This window comes from Haematobia irritans, chromosome 5 (genome assembly GCF_050003625.1).
Source record: "Haematobia irritans isolate KBUSLIRL chromosome 5, ASM5000362v1, whole genome shotgun sequence".
Classification (NCBI taxonomy): Eukaryota; Metazoa; Arthropoda; class Insecta; order Diptera; family Muscidae; genus Haematobia; species Haematobia irritans.
This window is the reverse complement of record NC_134401.1, coordinates 130,935,796-130,959,128: the sequence shown is the minus strand read 5'-3', so window position 1 is coordinate 130,959,128 and position 23,333 is coordinate 130,935,796. Positions and strand designations below refer to the sequence as shown.

General features: G+C 28.3%; 1 protein-coding gene across 1 annotated transcript in view; it reads left to right on the top strand.

Moving 5' to 3' along the window:
* Wnt5 (Wnt oncogene analog 5) overlaps positions 1–23,333 on the top strand; it is a 533,000-nt gene that overhangs the window by 38,642 nt on the left and 471,025 nt on the right. Inside the window, exon 2 of the mRNA XM_075310482.1 lies at positions 3,086–4,500. Within this exon, the coding sequence (XP_075166597.1) occupies positions 4,382–4,500 (119 nt within the window). The 5' untranslated portion in view covers positions 3,086–4,381. The remainder of the gene's footprint in view (positions 1–3,085; positions 4,501–23,333) is intronic.

Below are 23,333 nucleotides of genomic sequence, written 5' to 3'. Positions count from 1 at the left end.
TTCTATAGAAATTTTTCTAAAAATTTTATGTTTATTGAAAATTTTGTAAAAACTTTATTTCTATAGAAAATTTTGTCAAAATTTTATTTGTATATCAAATTTTGTCAAAATTTTATTACTATAGAATATTTTGTCAAAATTTTATTTCTATAGAAAATTTTCCCAAATTTTATTTTTATAGAAATTTCCTCAAAATTTTATTTCTATAGAAATTTTATCAAAATTTTACTTTTATCGAAAATTTTCTAAAAACTTTATTTCTATAGAAAATTTTGTCAAAATTTTATTTCTATAGAACATTTGGTCAAAATTTTATTTTTATAGAAAATTTTCTCAAAATATTATTTCTATCGAAAATTTTCTCAAAAATTTATTTTTTATAGAAAATTGTGTCAAAATTGTATTTCTATAGAACATTTTGTGAAAATTTTATTTCTATAGAACATTTTGTCAAAATGTTATTTCTATAAAAAATTTTGTCAAAATTTTATTTCTATAGAACATTTGGTCAAAATTTTATTTGTACAAAAAATTTTCTCAAAATTTTGTTTTTATTGAAAATTTTCACAAAACTTTATTTTATAGAAAATTTTGTCAAAATTTTATTTTTATACAAAATTTTCTCAAAATTGTATTTCTGTAAAAAATTTTCCCAAAATTTTATTTTTATAGAAAATTTCCTCAAAATTTTATTTCTATAGAAAATTTTCTCAAAGCTTTATGTTTATAGAAAATTTTGACAAAACTTTGTTTTTATAGAAAATTTTGTAAAAATTTTATTTGAGTATCAAATTTTGTCAAAATTTTATTTCTATAGAAATTTTGTCAAAATTTTATTCTTATAGAAAATTTTCTAAAAACTTTAGTTCTATAGAATTTTTTCTCAAAAATTTATTTTTATAGAAAATTTTGTCAAAATTTTATTTCTATAGAAAATTTTATCAAAATTTTATTTCTATAGAAATTTTTCTCAAAATTTTATGTTTATAGAAAATTTTCTAAAAACTTTATTTCTATAGAAAATTTTGTCAAAATTTTATTTGTATATCAAATTTTGTCAAAATTTTATTACTATAGAATATTTTGTCAAAATTTTATTTCTATAGAAAATTTTCTCAAAATTTTATTTTTATAGAAATTTCCTCAAAATTTTATTTTTATAGAAATTTCCTCAAAATTTTATTTCTATAGAAATTTTATCAAAATTTTATTTTTATAGAAAATTTTATAAAAATTTTATTTCTATAGTAAATTTTGTCAAAATTTTATTTCTATAGAACATTTGGTCAAAATTTTATTTTTATAGAAAATTTTCTCAAAATATTATTTCTATCGAAAATTTTCTCAAAATTTTATTTTTTATAGAAAATTTTGTCAAAATTGTTTTTCTATAGAACATTTTGTCAAAATTTTATTTCTATAGAACATTTTGTCAAAATGTTATTTCTATAGAAAATTTTGTCAAAATTTTATTTCTATAGAAAATTTTTTCAAAATTTTATTTTTATATCAAATTTTGCAAAAATTTCATTTCTATAGAAAATCTTGTCAATATTTTATTTCTATAGAAAATTTTCTCAAAATTCTATTTTTATAGAAAATTTTATCAAAATTTTATTTTTATAGAAAATTTTATTCTTATATCATATTTTGTAAAAATTTCATTTTTATAGAAAATCTTGTCAATATTTTATTTCTATAGAAAATTTTTCTCAAAATTTTAATTCTATACAAAAATTTCTGAAAATTTTATTTCTGTAGAGAATTGTCTTAAAAAGATATTCTATCGGATTTTTTCTCAAGATTTTGTTTCTGAGGATTGTGTTTTGCAAAATTGTATTTCTATAAACAAATTGGTAAGAATATTATTTCTTATACTTTGGTAAAAAAAAAATTTTATATAGAAAAAAATTTTAAAGTTTTCTTTCTGAAGAAAATTTTGCAAAAATGTTCTTGCTTTAAAAAATTATATAAAAACTTTATTTTTATATCACTTTTTTTGTACAAAATTGCTAAAGAAATGTTTGTCAGTATATTATTTCTAAAAAAAAAATCTGTAATAATTTTACTTTCACCAATCAATTAACAATTTTTGGTAGAATTCCACCAACTGTTGCCAGCGTGGTTGGATCCCGCATAATTTGTCAAATGCGATATTAGCATTTCTTTTGCCGATGGGAAATACTAATATGGCTTCGAAACACTTCTAGACATAGTTACCGAAAGTAAACAGCATGTGACTTTTCGGCACCTGAAAAGTGATTGATGCGTTCAGAATCATTGTTTTGGAGATACCTCAATCAGAGTGGCAAAAGTGATTTGACAATTGAGTCAAACGTATGCAAAAGTGTATAGATCTTAATGGATTTTTGTTTTAACAATAAAGCTATTTTCGATTATTAATATTTGCTTTTATCTTTCATGTTAGCCTGATACTGAAACAGACAATTAACGTCCACATGCATGATATTTTAATTTTACAATTATTATTCGAGCTTTTATGGACAAAATAGATTAAGGAAACTGATTAATAGTCATTGAAAAGAAAACGCCAGATACAAATCTATACATGTACATGTTTCGGTTCGGGCGAATGAACCTTTCCACAGCCTTCAGTATAGATCTGGTTGGGATAGATAACTCAATTTTGGGCCATTTATGCTAACTCCTTATGGAGAAAACATCTAGGAATTTTCCTCTTACAAATTGAATCATCTTTACTCCCACTGTACATCATCGTTTCATATAACTACAAGTCCCTTAATCTTATTTTTATTTCGTTTTGTTACTGCAGTAATGCAACAACACGAAATTTATTTTTAGAAGCTATTTGTCGAATTTACCTAATTGGTGAACAACGCTTTTGTTCTCTAATCCCGCAATATAAAAATCAAAGGCATCGTATGCCCATCAATAAATTTGTTTGCAGTATCAATTTACGCTGGTAATCTTTTGTTAGAATTTTTCCTAATTTCAATTAAAAATTTAAATTGACTCTCCTTATATTGCTGCAATATTTCATTATTTTTTTTACAACAATTATTAATTATATCCAATCTAATATATATTTTTTTCTATTTTTCAGATGATTTCCTAATCATTGGCAACCACAATGGTGAAACAAATACCAAAAGGGCTCTCAATGACAGAGTCATAAGACCTAACTAAGACACTTAAAAGACGGACTAGCATAAATAAATAAACAAGTGCCGCCGGAATCTCATTAGTAAACAAAACAGGAAATAGCAGACAAAAATGTCCATTATACAATAAACGTAAAAGTAGAATACGTGAAATAGAACAAGAGTTCTATAGCCGTTGGGAAGAAAGGACAAAAGGAAGGAAAGCAACGAAACCATAGAGGAATAAAATGAAACTCGACAAGAGTATATGAAAAAAAAAATGAAAAATTATTTCAAATGATGACAACGACTACCAAGTAAATAATAACCAATCATTTTTTATTTACTCTTTGGAAAACAAAGGCCAGAAGTAGGCGAATTACTCTCATCATAGTAGAAGCGAGAAGGAACAAGGATTTGTGGATTTTCTCATGCAATCCTCTAGCCGTTCGTCTTTAAATGGCATATTCGTAATAAAGCGTAGAAAAGTGATTAATAACAAATTTTTATGATCTCCAGAACTAAATAAAACTAACGAGGAGCAATCGACTTTTTTTATGGGAACGCATTCATTTGCAATACGACAATTCTCCCCTCCAAACAAACATCAGCTTCGTCATCGTCATACAACATCAAACAGGGGAAACGGAAATAATAATATGTGATTGTGGTCAAAGCGGATATAAGAGCCAGTTCGAGTTTACTTGTTCCCTTGTTCCTTTCTGGATTATTCATTGGTAAAGAGAATTGCAAAAATATTTTTTTTTTTTTTTGGCAAACAAATCCAACCTGCCAAGAAAATAAAGCTGACACACACCAAATAAAACAGAAAATAAGTCCAATACAAACTCCAAAAATACTCCAAAAATACTCCAAAAGTCTTTGTCTTCTCTAGCAATTTTATAGCAAACGACAAATCCCCTTTCCTTTCGCTCTCCTCAAAAAAAAAAAGGAGAACAAAAAAATTGCCATACTTAAAAATTACTTAAGACGCGTCGCCAGTACAACATTCACTTTCATCGCCTCCCAGATAGTAGTTGATCCTCTCCGCAGCCTTGGGCGACATATCTCCCATTGCTGCTGCTGCTGTCACATCACATAGAAACCAACCGAGCGATAGCAATAGAATCTCAGGGGCTCTACCCTCGCCCCTTCGGATTCCTACGTTTTTCGCATTCAGCCTGGGGCTCTCCCTTATTCTCGTGCAAAATATTTTAGTCTACTACTACGACAATTGGTGGAATAGCAAAGTTTAAAAAATGGAATTTCTTAAAAGGAAACATTTTTCATTGTGGATTACGACAACATTTATAATCGTGGCCGGTATTGCGGCAAATGTGAGCACAGTTCATGGTCTTCAGGGTGTACCAACATGGATGTAAGTACTACCACCAAATAAACTTTTCAAAATTTTTGTAAAACAGAAAAAAAACTAGAATTATAATTTTCTCGAGCATGTTTCTATGTGTCTGCTTCTGTGTTATGGTTTTGTTTTAAGTGTCTTGATGTCCAAGACTGTCATATTAAATACAAGATAATTATTTTTGACTTTTTTCTATGACGTTGAGCGAAAAAAGAAAAGGAATTCTAAAGGAAATGTGATGCTACAGTTGGGGAGGGATTATTAAAATATTTTTTTAAATGATGTTACATTTGAGACATTTTAAGGAAGCTTTTCCATTAACGAAATCTTTTGTGATAAAAAAAAACATCAAGGTGCCTTCAAATTTAGCAGCTCTGAGTTTGGCTGGTAAATCCTCAAAAATTAAAAAAATAAAAGCAAGTATAACGGCCAAAAGTTAGGCCAAATCTTATGTATGTTACACTTGAAAAAAGTGTACCCTCTATTTCACTAACGCCAATTTAACTTTTGGCCCCGAATGGACCAAATAATTACAGAACCACATTCGTTCGATGGTTTTGTCGTCCGTTTGTAGTCCATATTTGAAGCCAATTCGAACAAATCTAGATTTACCTTTAAACAATACAATTATTATAACAAGTATATACGGCCGTAAGTTCGGCCAGGCCGAATCTTATGTACCCTCCACCATGGATTGCGTATAAACTTTTACGAAAGCCTGTCATCTACAATCGAATTAATTGGGTTGTGTTATCTTAAAACATCTTAACATCGTTTTCTAAATTGTGATTTAGTCCATTCGTGGTATATATTAGACAAAACAAGTAAGGAAAGTCTAAAGTTGGGCGGTGCCGACTATATTATACCCTGCACCACTTTGTAGATCTAATTTATCGATACCATATCACATCCGTCAAATGTGTTGGGGGCTATATATAAAGGTTTGTCCCAAATACATACATTTAAATATCACTCGATCTGGACATAATTTGATAGACTTCAACAAAATCTATAGACTTAAAATTTAAGTCGGCTAATGCACTAGGGTGGAACACAATGTTAGTAAAAACAAGTAAGGAAAGTCTAAAGTCGGGCGGGGCCGACTATATTATACCCTGCACCACTCTGTAGATCTAAATTTTCGATACCATATCACATCCGTCAAATGTGTTGGGGGGCTATATATAAAGGTTTGTCCCAAATACATACATTTAAATATCACGCGATCTGCACAGAATTTGATAGACTTCTACAAAATCTATAGACTCAAAATTTAAGTCGGCTAATGCACAAGGGTGGAACACAATGTTAGTAAAAAAAAAATATGGGAAACATTTAAATCTGAAGCAATTTTAAGGAAACTTCGCAAAAATTTATTTATGATTTATCGCTCACTATATATGTAATAGAAGATTAAGAAAATTAGAGTCATTTTTACAGCTCTTCGACTAAGCAGTGGCGATTTTACAAGGAAAATGTTGGTATTTTGACCATTTTTGTCGAAATCAGAAAAACTTATATATGGGAGCTATATCTAAATCTGAACCGATTTCAACCAAATTTGGCACGCATAGCTACAATGCTAATTCTACTCCCTGTGCAAAAATTCAACTAAGTCGGAGATAAAAATTGGCCTCTGTGGTCATATGAGTGTAAATCGGGCGAAAGCTATATATGGGAGCTATATCTAAATCTGTACCGATTTCAACCAAATTTTGCACGCATAGCTACAATGCTATTTCTACTTCCTGTGCAAAATTTCAACTAAATCGGAGCAAAAAATTAGCCTCTGTGGTCATATGAGTGTAAATCGGGCGAAAGCTATATATGGGAGCTATATCTAAATCTGAACAGATTTCAACCAAATTTGGCACACATTGTTGCTATGCGTGCCAAATTCTAATTCTACTCCCTGTGCAAAATTTCAACTAAATCGGAGCAAAAAATTAGCCTCTGTGGTCATATGAGTGTAAATCGGGCGAAAGCTATATATGGGAGCTATATCTAAATCTGAACCGATTTCAACCAAATTTTGCACGCATAGCTACAATGCTAATGCTACTCCCTGTGCAAAATTTCAACTAAATCGGAGCAAAAAATTAGCCTCTGTGCTCATATGAGTGTAAATCGGGCGAAAGCTATATATGGGAGCTATATCTAAATCTTAACCGATTTCAACCAAATTTGGCACGCATAGTTACAATGCTAATCCTACTCCCTGTGCAAAATTTCAACTAAATCGGAGCAAAAAATTAGCCTCTGTGGTCATATGAGTGTAAATCGGGCGAAAGCTATATATGGGAGCTATATCTAAATCTTAACCGATTTCAACCAAATTTGGCACGCATAGTTACAATGCTAATTCTACTCCCTGTGCAAAATTTCAACCAAATTGGGGTAAAACTCTGGCCTCTGGGACCGTATTAGTCCATATTGGGCGAAAGATATATATGGGAGCTATATCTAAATCTGAAGCGATTTCAATAAAATTTGGCACACATGACTATAGTACTAATTGTTCTTCTTGTGCAAAATTTTAAGCAAATTAGAGTAAAACTCTGGCTTTTGGGGCCATATAAGTCCATATCGGGCGAAATATATATATATGGGAGCTATATCTAAATCTGAACCGATTTCTTCCAAAATCAATAGGGATCTATTCTGAGCCAAAGCACATACTTGTGCCAAATTTGAAGACGATTGGACTAAAACTGCGACCTAGACTTTGATTAGAAAAATGTGTTCACGGACAGACGGACAGATGGCCAGACGGACATCGCTATATCGACTCACAATGGGCTGAATAGTCTAAGTGAGCCTGAATCTTAATCGGGCTGCCACTTTAACCTATATCGACTCAAGAGCCCACCCCGAGCATTTTTGCCAAAGACACCATATGTCTATCTCGTCTCCTTCTGGGTGTTGCAAACATATGCACTAATTTATAATACCCTGCTCCACAGTGTGGAGCAGTGTATAAAAAGGTATGTATAGGTAAGTCTACAAATAATAACGAATCGATATGGACTTTTGCACGGTACGTAGAGAGCCAGAATTGCAATATGGGGTCGCTTATATGTGGGCTATATACAATTATGAACTTGATATGGACCAATTTTTTGTGATTGGGGATCTATTTATCTGAGGGCTATATATAACTATAGACCGATATGGACCTAGTTAGACATGGTTGTTAACGGCCATATACTAGCACAATGTACCAAATTTCAACTGACTCGGATGAAATTTGCTCCTCCAAATGGCTCCAAAACCAAATCTCGGGATCGGTTTATATGGGGGCTATATATGATTATGGACTGATATGGACCACTTTTGGCATGGTTGTTAAATATCATATACGAACATCACGTACCGAATTTCAACCGAATCGGATGAATTTTGCTCTTCCAAGGGACTCCGGAGGTCAAATCGGGGGATCGGTTTATATGGGGGCTATATATAATTATGGACCGATGTGGACCAATTTTTGAATGGTTGTTAGAGATCATATGCTGACACCATGTACCTAATTTCACCCGGATCGGATGAAATTTGCTTCTCTTAGAGGCTCCGCAAACCTAATCTGGGGATCGGTTTATATGGGGGCTATATGTAATTATGGACCGATGTGGACCAATTTTTGAATGGTTGTTAGAGACCATATACTAACACCATGTACAAAATTTCAGCCGGATCGGATGAAATTTGATTCTCTTAGAGGCTCGGTAAGTCAAATCTGAGGGTCCGTTTATATGGGGGCTATACGTAAAAGTGGACCGATATGGCCCATTTGCAATACCATCCGACCTACATAAATAACAACTACTTGTGCCAAGTTTCAAGTCGATAGCTTGTTTCGTTCGGAAGTTAGCGTGATTTCAACAGGCGGACGGACGGACGCACATGCTCAGATCGACTCAGAATTTCACCACGACCCAGAATATATATACTTTATGGGGTCTTATAGCAATATTTCGATGTGTTACAAACGGAATGACAAAGTTAATATACCCCCATCCTATGGTGGAGGGTATAATAATTTTCCTCTCTTGGTTAAGCTCCTCTTGTACTTTAGTCAAAGCATGGTTTTAAGCTGAAATCAATTTAAGAGTGACAGTTTTGTAATAAAACTAAGTTTATTGAAAAAACAAAAAAAAACTTCAAAAAATATATCCTTCCATAGTTTAAGTTTGAATTTCTCTGCCCTAGTTCTCTCCCCTTAATTTTTTTTGTTTTTCAAAACTGTATTCATATCCATGAACTTGTAAAAGATTTTCATGCATCATATATCCTGAATATAGTGTGGCATTTAACAATCCATTTTGTTGTATGGTCTATGCCTATATTGAAAAGACATCAAGAGTATTCGAAGAAAATCAGAAAAAAACCAACTAACTAACAAACATCCAGCTGTTCTGGAGCACAGCATGATGGTTTTGCCAAAAGTTGGAAAATCGAAAAACAATCTGAGGAAAATTTTTTTTGTGTTGTTGTATTCGATGCAGTTGTTACACAAGTCATTGACGATGATGATGAACTATTTCCATTTCAAGAGTTTTGTGTGTTTGGGGAAAACCTGAAGTTGTAGGTTTCCCATATACAGCAATAGCCGATGAATCAAAGGTCCATATGGTTTGGTACCTCATGTAGTGTGATTAAAATACCAAGGTAATATGAACTGAATTTTTGGAGTAGGTATTGCAGGCCCAACTATGATTAATTGTAACTGGCCCAATTTAAATTTGAAACAACATGAGGTCTGTCTTTCTCCCCCTCCCCCTCCCCCACCTCGCACACTCTCTTGCTCTTTCTTCTTCCGGAAAACACCATGATATTTTCCATATCTGGTATCTGGTAATGCAATGGCTATACAATTTCTTTGGTCTTATTGGAAATCGAATATCATTCCTATCTGTGGTTAATGATACAATCGAAATCCCCATATATCTCTATAGAAGAGGAGTTTTTGTTTTGGTTACTATTTCAAGTTTTTTTTCATCATTCTGTAGTCCTCTTTGGTTTGTTGATATGTTCAAATAAACAAATGCTATGGATTTATTGGCCATTGTAATGGCCTCACAGTTTTGGGAGATTTTTTTCTATTCTTTTCCAAAGCAATTTCTTCCTTCTTCCCTATTAGTCTGTCCACCAAGTGTCGAGTAGCTGTTATTGGATACACATAGATAGATAGATAAATGGTCGACCTGAACTGTTACTGAAATATTTATGAAGTGAAAATATCACCATATTATGTTCAGACAACAATATCAACAGTCAAGGAATACCCAAAAAACATTAAACACCGGATATTCACACAAAGTTGAATGGAAATGTTGTGGTTGGTATTCTTCTTGTGTATGGAAGATGATTGATCATTGAGAAAAAGCTATTGCTTTGAATTCATACTAAAGGTGTGTAGGATTTACCAGGAATGTATGAAAGCTCGAAATTTGAGTTTTTTTAATTTACAAATGGTATGAAAATATTGCTTGGGAACGTTTTGCACACACAAAATTTTGTCAACATTTTATTTCTAAAGAAAATTTTGTCAAAATTTTATTTCTATAGAAAATGTTGTCAAAATTTTATTTCTATAGAAAATTTTGTCAAATTTTATTTCCATAAAAAATTTTGTCAAAATTTTATTTTTATAGAAAATTTTGTCAAAATTTTATTTTTATAGAAAATTTTGTCAAAATTTTATTTCTATAGAAAATTTTGTCAAAATTTTATTTCTATAGAAAATGTTGTCAAAATTTTATCTCTTTAGCAATTTTGTCAAATGTTAATTTCTATGGAAAATTTTGTTAATTTTTTTCTATAGAAAAATTTTTCAAAAATTTATTTCTATAGAAAATTTTGTCAAAATTTTACTTCTATAGAAAATTTTCTAGAAATTTTATTTCTTAAAGAATGTTGCCAAATTTTATGCCTATAGAAAATTTTGCTAAAATTTCATTTCTATAAAAAATTTTATCAAAATTTTATTTCTATTGAAAATTTTGTCAAAATTTTATTTTTATGGAATATTTTGTTATTTTTTTTTTTCTATAGAACATTTTGTCAAAATTTTATTTCTATAGAAAATTTTGTCAAAATTTTATTTCTATAGAAAATTTTGTCAAATTTTATTTCCATAAAAAATTTTGTCAAAATTTTATTTTTATAGAAAATTTTGTCAAAATTTTATTTCTATAGAAAATTTTGTCAAAATTTTATTTCTACAGAAAATTTTGTCAAAATGTTATTTCTATAGAAAATTTTGCCAAAATTTTATTTTTATAGAATATTTTGTTAATTTTTTTTCTATAGAACATTTTGTCAAAATTTTATTTCTATAGAAAATTTTGTCAAAATTTTATGTCTAAAAAATTTTGTCAAAATTTTTTATTTCTATAGAAAATCTTGTCAAAATTGTATTTCCATAGCAAATTTTGTCAAAATTTTATTTCTATAGAAAATTTTGTAAGAATTTTTATTTCTATAGAAAATTTTGTCAAAATTTTATTTCTATAGAAAATTCTTTCAAAATTTTATTTCTATAGAAAATTTCGTCAAAATTTTATTTCTATAGAAAGTTTTGTCAAAATTTTATTTCTATAGAAAATTATGTCAAAATTTTATTTCTGTAGAAAATTTTGTCAAAATTTTATATCTATAGAAAATGTTCTCAAAATTTTATCTCTTGAGCAATTTTGTCAAATGGTAATTTCTATGGAAAATTTTGTTAATTTTTTTCTATAGAAAAATTTGTCAAAAATTGATTTCTATAGAAAATTTTGTCAAAATTTTATTTCTATAGAAAATTTTGTAGAAATTTTATTTCTTAAAGAATGTTGCCAAATTTTATGTCTATAGAAAATGTTGCTAAAATTTCATTTCTATAAAAAATTTTATCAAAATTTTATTTCTATAGAAAATTTTGTCAACATTTTATTTTTATAGAGTATTTTGTTAATTTTTTTTTTCTATAGAACATTTTGTCAAAATTTTATTTCTAAAAAAGTTTGTCAAAATTTTTTATTTCTATAGAAAATCTTGTCAAAATTGTATTTCCATAGCAAATTTTGTCAAAATTTTATTTCTGTAGAAAATTTTGTCAAAATTTTTATTTCTATAGAAAATTTTGTCAAAATTTTATTTCTATAGAAAATTCTTTCAAAATTTTATTTCTATAGCAAATTTCGTCAAAAGTTTATTTCTATAGAAAGTTTTGTCAAAATTTTATTTCTATAGAAAATTATGTCAAAATTTTATTTCTACAGAAAATTTTGTCAACTTTTTTTTTCTATACAAAATTTTGTCAAAATTTTATTTCTATAGAAAATTTTGTCAAAATTTTACTTTTATAGAATATTTTGTTAATTTTTGTCAAAATTTTATTTCTATAGAAAATTCTGTCAAAATTTTATTTGTATAGACAATTTTATCTAAGTTTTATTTTATAGAAATTTTTTTCAAACTTTTAATTTTATAGAAAATTTTGTGAAAATTTTATTTCTATAGAAAATTTTGTCAAAATTTTATTTCCATAGAAAATTTTGTCAAAATTTTATTTCTATAGGAATTTTTTTCAAAATTTTATTTCTGTAGAAAATTTTTTAATTTTTTTTTTCTATAGAAAATTTTGTTAACATTTTATTTTTATAGAAAATTTTGTAACTTTTTTTTATATAAAATTTTGTCAAAATTTTATTTCTATAGAAAATATTGGCAAAATTTTATTTCTAGCAATTTTGTCAAATTGTATTTCTATAGAAAATTTTGTCACAATTTTTTTTCTTTAGAAAATTTTGTCAAAATTTTATTTCTATAGAAAATTTTGTCAACATTTTATTTTTATAGAATATTTCGTTATTTTTTTTCTATAGAAAGTTTTGTTAAAATTTTATTTCTATAGAAAATATTGGCAAAATTTTATTTCTAGCAATTCTGTCAAATTGTATTTCTATAGAGAATTTTGTCACAATTTTTTTTCTATAGAAAATTTTGTCAAAATTTTATTTCTATAGAAAATTCTGTCAAAATTTTATTTGTATAGACAATTTTATCAAAGTTTTATTTCTATAGAATTTTTTTTCAAACTTTTAATTTTATAGAAAATTTTGTCAAAATTTTATGTCTATAGAAAATTTTGCAAAACTTTTATTTCTATAAAAAATTTTATCAAAATTTTATTTCTATAGAGAATTTTGTCAAAATTTTATTTCTATAGAAAATTTTGTCAAAATTTTATTTCTATAAAAAAATTTGTCAAATTTTTATTTCTATAGAAAATTTTGTCAAATTTTTATTTCTATAGGAAATTTTGTCAATTTTTTAAATATTATCCAAATTTTTTTTCTATAGAAAAATTAACAAAATTTCTTTCGCAATTTTGTCAAATTTTATTTCTACGGAAAATTTTGTTATTTTTTTCTATTGAAAAGTTTGTCTAAATTTTATTTCTATAGAAAATTTTGTCATAATTTTATTTCTATAAAATGTTTTTTTAAAATTTTATTTCTATAGAAAATTATGTCAAAATTTTATTTCTGTAGAAAATTTTGGCAAAATTTTTTTTCTATAGAAAATTTTGTCAAAATTGTAATTTTGTAGAATATTTTGTTAATTTTTTTTCTATAGAAAATTTTATCAAAATTTTATTTCTATAGAAAATTCTGTCAAAATTTTATTTGTATAGACAATTTTATCCAAGTTTTTTTCTATGGAAATTTTTTTCAAAACTTTTAATTTTATAGAAAATTTTGTCAAAATTTTATTTCTTTAGATTTTTTTTTTTCAAAATTTTATTTCTATAGAAAATTTTTGCAAATTTTTATTTCTATAGAAAATTTTGTTAACATTTTATTTCTATAAAAAATTTTGTCAAAATTTTATTTCTATAGAAAATTTTGTCAAAATTGTATCTCTAGCATTTTTTTCTAATGGTAATTTCTATGAAAAATTTTGTTAGTTTTTTTATGAAAAATTTTGTTAAATTTTTATTTCTATAGAAAATTTTGTTAACATTTTATTTCTATAGAAAATTTTGTCCAATTTTTTCCTATAAAAAAATAACAAGATTTAATTTCTATAGAAAATTTGGTCAAAGTTTATTTCTATAGAAAATTTTGTCAAAATATTATTTCTATAGAAAACTTTGTAGAAATTTTATTTCTTAAAGAAAGTTGCCAAATTTTATGTCTATAGAAAATTTTGCAAAAATTTCATATCTATCAAAAATTTATCAAAATTTTATTTGTATAAAAAATTTTATCCAGATTTTATTTCTATAGAAAATTTAGTCTACGTTTTATTTCTATAGAAAATTTCGTCAAAATTTTATTTCTATAAAAAAAATTTGTCAAGATTTTATTTCTATAAAAAATTTTAGCAAAATTTTATTTCTATAGAAAATTTTGTTAATTTTTTTAAATTTTGTCCAAATTTTTTTCTATAGAAAAATTAATAAAATTTTATTTCTACAGAAAATTTTTTCAAAATTTTATTTCTATAGAACATTTTTTCAAAATTTCTATAGAAATTTTGTCAAAATTTTATTGCTATAGAAAATTTTGTCGAAATTTTATTTCTATAGAGAATTCTGCAAAAATTTTATTTCTATAGAAAATTTTATCAAAATTTTATTTTTATAGAAAATTTTGTCAAAATTTTATTTCTATAGAAAATTTTGTCAAGATTTTAGTTCTATGGAAAATTTTATCAAAATTTTAATTCTATCTAAAATTTTGTCAAAATGTTATTTCTATAGGAAAATGTTGACGTACTTCTTAGTTGGAGAGGAATATGTTGCAAAATCTACCAAAATATTAAGAATTCTACAAATCTACCAAACAGTAAAAATATACCATTTTTGGTAGAATTCTTCCAACTGTTGCAATCGTGCAGGCCATATCAATACCATCGTCGACTCGGGAGTTCTGGTGGCCAATCGAAGGTATAAATTTTCTGTTAACCATCTTGGTGATTTAGCCAGTAAACCAAATTATTTCGTTTATTCGCAAAGTGGTCAATTTGGAATGGCTTCTCGTCGGATAAAATGAGAGTCGGGTATTGGCCACTTTGGTGTAACCGAAGCAATTTCTTGTGTCTTTCCAGTCTAACTTTTTTGTCTAAAATAGAAAAAAAAAATAGAATAGAAAAGTGAATAGTGCAGTTTTCCGTGTGTCAAATTAATATGAATTTTGTTTTTGTTAAAAACTTGGCTTCTTCAGTAAAAAAAAAATCACATTTCATAAAATTACTTATTGGCACCATATGCTGTTAAGATTATTTAATTAAGGCAGTATAACTGAATTTTATTTCTTGGAACTTTGACTTCAATTCCACAAGCAAACAAGTTACGGTCGTGTTATCTCTAACGATAATGCTAACAGGTTACAGTGTCATCGTCCCTCTTTAAACAAAGAAAAGCGCCAGTCACCCACAATGATTCAATAATGCACTGACTTTGTCCCCTGCTCTATGGAATCTCACCTGTTCGTTTCAATGGACGAAGAAACAAAACAACAAATCCCGCATTCAATATACACTCTTCGTTATTTTATCTTAATTATCTTGGCCTTTGTCAACCAAACACAATTTTCCAATTAGTTAAATTCATTTCATTTTACAGAAAAGTTTTTAGTTTTCCTTGGATTTCGATGAGATATTTTACTACACTCTGTGTTTGGGAGTGTATACGTCCGTGTGAATGCTGGAGACAATTTTATTTTGTTCTGGACTTTCTATTTTTTACTTGGATTTTCCATCTTATCTTTGGCTATAAATCGTAATGTGGTTTGGTGGTTATTCAAAACTACCAAAGAATATAAGAAGTCAAGGCAAAGGTAGATACTGAGAAGGGATGCAGTTCATAGAGACATAATTGAGATGGATGTTTCTGTTGATGGGGGAATTTTGGTAGGTGTATCGGAAAAACTTTGATTTCTAAAATATATAAAATTCCAAATTTTAGGAATGTTTTAATAGAAATACACGCAAAAAAATAATTCTTTCCTCCCAAACGAAATTTTAGACAAACAAAGTACGTTTCTCATTTGCTTTTCGCTGTAAGGAAGTGTATTTGGAAGAAAGTATATACTTTTTGTGATAAACGTTTATTCTTTTCCAGGATGTAAAAACAATTTCATAAAGACAAACTCAAAAAAAAAACATTGCTTTCTTGTTAATTGCATTTTCCCCCACATCTTTCTCACATCCACGAGGTTTTTTTATTTCTTAACACCTTTTCCTGTAATACCAACAATGTAGAAGAAATTATACGATTTTATAAATTTTTATTTTTTTTTACCTTTCGCCTGGACGGAGAATCGAACCGCGGACCATGCACTTTGTAAGCCAACAAACGTTTTTTTTTCTTTGCGTGTAAGTGTAATTTTTATATTTTCACGACAAATTTCTGTGGATTTCTAAGGAGATATATTTTAATCATCTACACGCACAGAAAAAACATGTTTGGACATGGTTGCCGCATCCATTTAATGCTTATTTAGAGTATTTAATTATCGCGAAAACCATGTATTTTGTCTTTGTAAAAATAATTTTCGAGCGGAGAAAAATATATGTTGGCAATAAGCATTTAAATGGTTCTCAAATGCCGCAAACATGTTCTATTATTTAAATGATAGAATTTGAGACCATTATATGGTCAGGAAAATCATGTACCTGACCATTCAATTGTTTTTACTTTTTTGCAAAGAAAAAAGTATTTTTATAGTTTACGTATAGATATGTCTACAAGCATTACATGGCCATAAAGACCATGTACATTGTTTTCGTGACCATTTAATTTTTTAATTTTTTTGCAGCGACAAGAATTTTATAAAAACATTGAGCAGGTACACACGATCTTCATTTTGCGCGTCAGTCGTGTGTTGATTGTTTCTTGGAATGGACGGAGAATACGGAATTATTGTGTTTTGTGTTAATTTATTTATTCAGAAATGGCACGTGGTTTTATGTGAATACAAAAAAGGAAAGTGTAATTGAAACAAATGTACCTGGTTTTTGTTCTGCATTTTGACATATGGTATAATTTATTTTTATTTGCAGTTATATGATGTCTGTGTTTGTACATTTGATGGGCACGAAGTAAATATGGAATGATTTCTTATTGTTGAAATTGAACCAAACTAGAGTGTGTAAAAATATGTGAAGTTTGCTTGCACAACATTATAAATACAAATAAACAATGAATTAGTTTATAAATAAATAAAAACAAATAAATAAAATTGATTTTGTGTTTTCTTTTCTCAAGTGGCGTCCTTTTTTCGACGACGAAAAAAGTTTTTTCATAAAAATCAAAACATTTTAGGTTGTGACCATGTTCTTTTAACTAGAAGAAAAACATTTTTGACGAATAACATAACATTTTAGATCGTGACCATTGTCTTTTAATGGAAACAAAATTCTTTTTATCAATATAATAACATTTTAGATGAGGACAATTGTATTTTTCTTAGAACCATGTTCACTGAGCCAACATGGTTGCAGGTTAAAATGTTACATGGTCGCCGCAAAAATAGCTGCTATCATATTATTTTGCTCTTCGAATATGATTGTGGCAATCATGTTTCTTCTCTGCGTGTAAATGTTAAGATCCTGAAAACGAAAAGTCAACATTCATTGTTTAATCTGATACACTTGGACCAAATCGGTGTCCGTGACGATCGTGAGCTCCTTATTCGTCTGATATTATTGCCCATCGTGTGTCTTACTCTAGTTCGAAAACCAAAGAAATTCCAAATTAGGAGAATACGGTAGAAGATACAGAAAGTCGTCCAATATGACTACACAGAAAAAAATATCCCCAAAATATTTTCAATTAAAAAGTTTATTGGAGTTGAAAATTTTTTCAATTAATATAATTAACTTTGTAATCAAGAGAGAAACATTAAGTTAATTATGTCAATAATTGAAATATTTAAATTTTTGATTAAAACATTTATTGAGTTTTACAATCAACATCAATTAAATATTTAATTGAATCAATTAATTTTTTAATCAAGTATTTTTGTATGCCCAATTAAAACTGTGATTGATACTATCATGTTTGTGATTGAAGACATTTCAATTAATAAATTAATTGGATTAATTCCTGATTGAATCAGATTTTTTTGTGTGTATTACGAGACGTAAAAAGTGCGAACGGTCTTTTCTTCGTCTAAAATGGATGGTTTTATTACTCCAAAAACTTGTTATTTTTTATTTTGCTTTCTCGATCTTTTTATACTCTCCAATATAGGAAAGGGACATATATTAACACATCTAAATATTGGTCTAAGACCTCATAAAGTAAATCTATTTGCGTGGTCGTGGGGAAATTCTGAGTTGAGATAAAGACGGACATCCTTATGTTAACTCAGAATTTCCCTTTGTCCGTCTGTTGAAATCATTCAACTTCCGAACGAAACAATTTGTACATTTGAAATTTAGCAAAAGAAGTTTTTTGATGATGTAGATCGGACAATATTGCCCATTTTTAGAGACTCCCGAGACCGTAATTTTTATTGTATATCGCTCCATAATTATAAACAGGGAGGGTGCCGAGCGGAAATTTGTTATGTCCAGCCAAGACTTTTTTATGCGTGCAAAAAAAATTTCAGTGGGGACCGAGGCCTCGGTCTATACTTTGCATCAGTCTAAGTACTTATGAGACCGCTTACGTATAAGTGGCTACATTTGAGTTGGTATACACTAACATAACCAAATGAGCCAGGACCAGTGTTGCCAGTATTGGGTATTTTTCTCCAAATTGGGGATATTTTTCGTGGATGGGGACGAAAATTTTTATTTGGGTATTTTGTGGGTATAATAAATCAGGTTTGCAATAATGATTTTCATTAAATTCTGTTAATTCTAATTTATCAAAAAAAAAAAACAAAAGAGTGCAAATGAAACATTTGTTGTTGAAACGGACACAGGATTTAATAAATTAGTACAAGGGACCCAAGCGCTAATTTATAATTTAAATCAGCTAGGTTAAGACATTCTGAAATCATTTCGTCAGGACTCGGCCCTAAATGTGGCCCTCTCATCAGTGTTCATCACTGATTTGGACAATATATCCCATAAATATAAAAATGATGAAGATGGTTCACCTTCAATAATATTAATTGAGTATTTAGAAATAAATTTTCATCCATAAATACATGGTGACCGAACTCCCATTTTCAGTTTTAGAACATTTGGAATACAATCACTGGTCTCCTGGTGTTGTGTTTTGAAATCTTGATCTTGTTATAGAGCTCGCAATCAATTTTTCAATGTTTAAATTATTATCGATATTCTACCGCAGAACCTATTTCTTTATTATTATTTTTTTCATAAAAAATTTCAAAAATTTATTGGGGATTTTTGTGAGGAATTTTGATTTAAATTGGGGATTTTAGGGGACGGAAGCGTCCTAATTTGGTGAGAAGAGCCCGAAAAAAATGGCAACACTGGCTTGGACAAAAATTATCGGTGGCTCTTACCATAAATACTTCGGCACTATCTGACGAATTCATTCTCTGCTCAGGGAGCCAACGTGGTGCATTGGTTAGCGTGCCCGCCTTGCTTACAACGCGTCATGGGTCAATCACAGTTTCGACCAAACAAAAAAAAAACGGTTTTCAGCGGTGGAATTTCCCCTCTCAGTTATTCTGGTGCTTCCAAGATTCTCTAAAAGTGGTTTCACCAAAATGTGGAAGGCCGTTCGGAATCAGGTATAAGAAGGAGGTCCCTAGAAATTGAGTTAAACATAGAATCGGGCTGCACTTAGTGATACGAGAGAAGTTTACCACTGTAGTATCACAATCAACTGAATAGTCTAATTGAGCAGTGTTGCGAGTATTTTCCTGGCTTTTGTTCCCAAAATTCGAACGCTTTCGTCCCCAATTTAAAGTAAAATTCCTCACAAATATTCCCAAAAGTTTTTTGATTTTTTTTAAATAAATCCGTAATAATTTAATATTCGCAAAAGATTTTTGACATTTTTTTAAATATATAAAGCCTATTGGCTCTGCTGTAGAAAATCCGTAATAATTTAAAAATTGAAAAAATATTTGAAAGAATCAAAAAGAAAACACTATAAAAACTAAGATTTTATTTTGTTTTATTACAAGACTCAAGACTTGCAAACTCTACAACTAATTATACTAAAAGGTCAATTATACAAAATTGAAAAATTTGAAATTTTTGTTAGGCCAGGTCAAGAGCTACAATAGGATCAAAATTTTAAAACACAAAGCCTGGAGGCGGGTGTTATAAATGTCAGCCGATACAAGCCCTCATCACAATGAATTATAGGTATAAAGAGGCATCGAATCTTATGCAAATCACCGAATGTTGATCTAATACAAATCGTCTTCTAAATACTGAGAAAAACAAATGGGAATTCGGTCAACATGGGTATTAATAAATCAAAATTTCTTATTAGTCAAGAAATTATATTGGGGGATCAATCAATATTATATTGAACAGATTCAGAAAAATCCCCACAAAAATCCCCAAATATCAGAAAATTCCCCACCAAATCCCTAAGTTCCCAAATCAAAATTTTCGTCCCCATCCACGGAAAAATATCCCCGATTTGGGGAAAAAATCTCCAGTACTGGTAACACTGTAAGTGAGCTTGAAATATCGGACTGCCACTATATCAAAACATATTAGCCATTGGATTTTCCAAAAGATGATTCCATAAAATAAACATATATAATTTTTAGAAAAAAGGTGTAAATTTGAAACTTTCCGCCAATATTCAAAAAAATTTCAATATCTGGAAATCAATAATAATTATGAAAATTAATTCATAAGAAAGTATGAAAAATTGAGACAAACTGAAGAACCGGTACCCTGTGATAGGTCCATAAGTGGAAATTTGTACCAATTTCCCGTGGGGATATTGCTCGCGTACGTATCTCTAGAGCAAATAAACAGATGGACGAACGGTAAAAGTTAATTTTGACAACCATCATTTTTATTCCCGAAAACCTATATCCTATTCTGAAATAAACGGAATTGCAAATTTAGAATTTACCTATACAATAATGGTGAGTGTAACCCCCCCCCCCCCCCACCAAAAAAAAAACATCGTCTTCTTCTTTAAAATAAACAAACAAACGTGTTGTTTTGGCTATTAGCTATTATTAAGCATAATTTGTTATTACCATTACCAAGTTTCACCCCATCCAATTTTATTTTAGTTAAAACATTATCCTACGGAAACAAAAATAAAACACAACGTCCTTGATCTAAAATTTCTTTTCGAAGAAAAGAATTTTTTTTAAACCTCATTTAGGTATTTAATTTTAACTTCCTTCCTTTGGCATCCCTAACTAAAACAAAAAAAAAACGCCAATAAAACATGAAAGAAAATCCCACATTGGAAATTTACATATTTCCAATGAATACAATTTCAATGGCTTTGTTTTCATTAAAAGCAAAGCGAATAGCCAACTAAAAAATAAAACAGAACACAGCAAAAAAAACAATTGATGAAAATAAAATTTCAATTTCAGATAAAGATTCAATCCCAAACGATTTCAATTCCAATTCCTTCTTTAGTTACAATTCTATGTTATTTGAAGAAATACGAGCAGCCACCAACTAATGTGTGATGAGGGGATGCTCGTTCTGACTCAAAAATCGATACGGAGCCTGTTACGTATGTACGTCTATTCCTTTTACAAAGTGTCTTTCCGCGTCAGTTATCAGCAGACATAATCGCGTCGCGTTTCATCGTTTATTCAATATTTTATTGCCAAGTTTTGTTTGGATTAGTAAGCAAGCTCTATGCTCTATGCTCTTCGACATTTTTATTAGATTTTATGAATTTTCTATGATAATTTTATGGCCATTTAATGAATGTTGGAAGAATTTTCATTTGTTTTCTGGTTTGTATTTTGTTTTTCGTTTCATATACAAAAAAAAATGGATGAAGAGCAAAAGGTTCGTCGGTGCTTTTTCTTATTTGAATATTAATCACAGCTCAATAAAATTGTTATTTGAAATTAATATCGCTGTAGATTAAAGGGCAAGGGATGAGTTTTTATTATTAAAAAAAAAAAAAACAACAATAGTAATAATAAAAACTATGTTAAATTGTGTGTTAACAAATACATTATTTTAGGTCTTTAGCATAATATTTTGGTGAGAGAAAAACTTGTCTACACCGAAAAAAGTTAGTTGTTCAACTTATGGTAAAATCATATTTTTTTATGAGAAGAAAAAACATTTTAGATGGCAGTAAAAAATCTAAAAATATCAGTAAATTGTCCTTATTTTTAAAACGCATTATAAAAATCCTCATAAATCGAAAACAATTTAGTTTAAATTTCTCAGGAGGTAGTTCAGTTTACTGTTACTGTTTTTATATCCTCCACCATAGGATAGGGGGGTATATTAACTTTGTCATTCCGTTTGTAATACATCGAAATATTGCTCTAATAACCCATAAAGTATATATATTCTGGGTCGTGGTGAAATTCTGAGCCGAACGAAACAAGCTATCGACTTGAAACTTGGCACAATTAGTTGTTATTGACGTAGGTCGGATGGTATTGCCAATTGGCCATATCGGACCACTTTTACGGACCCCAAAAATTGGCTTGCGGAGCCTATAAGTGTAGCATATTTCATCCGATCTGGCGGAAATTTGGTACATGGTGTTAGTATATGGTCTCTACCGACCATGCTAAAATTAGTCCACATCGGCAAAATTTTCTATAGAAATAAAATCTTGCCAAAATTTTAACAAAATTTTCTATAGAAATAAAATTTTGACAAAATTTTCTATAGAGATACAATTTTGACAAAATTGTCTTTAGAAATAAAATTTTGACAAAATTTTCTATAGAAATAAAATTTTGACAAAATTTTCTATAGAAATAATATTTTGCCAATATTTTCTATAGAAATGAAATCTTAACAAAATTTTCTGTAGAAATAAAATTTTGACAAAATTTTCTGTAGAAATAAATATTTGACAAAATTTTCTATAGAAATTTTCTACAGAAATAATATTTTGACAAAATTTTCTATAGAAATAAAATTTTGATAAAAATAACTATACACAGAAAAAAATTCCAGTAGTTAAATTAAAGCTTAATTTAACTTATTTTTATTTGATTGTAGTTACATTTTATTATTATTTTTATAGAAATTTTCCACAGTTTAATGAAATCTTACTTTTTCAAAGTATGTCTCAAAAATTTTATGAACTAAACGTGAGTAGAAAGTTCAATGACCGTACACATAAGTTCAATATGAACTAAAGTAACAGAAGATTTTCGTACGATTCCCAAAAATAGTAAGAATGAACTACTGTATGGTTAAAATGATCATGATTTGGCGCCAATGATTTTGTTCTTTACTTTCAGTTAATTTTTTCTTCTATGAGATGATGTAATTTCGTGAACTGCAGTTAAAAAGTACAACAGGGCATAAAAATTTCCTGGTTTTACCAACGCTTTGTGGAAATCTCAAAATGTTGAGTAAAATTTAGTTCAATTTTCGTGCGAGGTAGTTCATTCTTCCTATAAAACAGTTCACTTTTTTTCGGTGTAGAAATGAAATTTTGACGAAAGTTTCTACAGAAATAAAATGTTGACAAAATTTTCTATAGAAATGCAATTTTGACAATATTGTCTTTATAAATAAAATTTTGACAACATTTTCTATAGAAATAAAATTTTGACAAAATTTTCTACAGAAATAATATTTTGACAATATTTTCTATAGAAATGAATTTTTAACCAAATTTTCTATAGAAATAAAATTTTAACAAAATTTTCTATAGAAATAAAATTTTGATAAAATATTCTATAGAAATAAAATTTTGATAAAAATAACTATAGAAATGA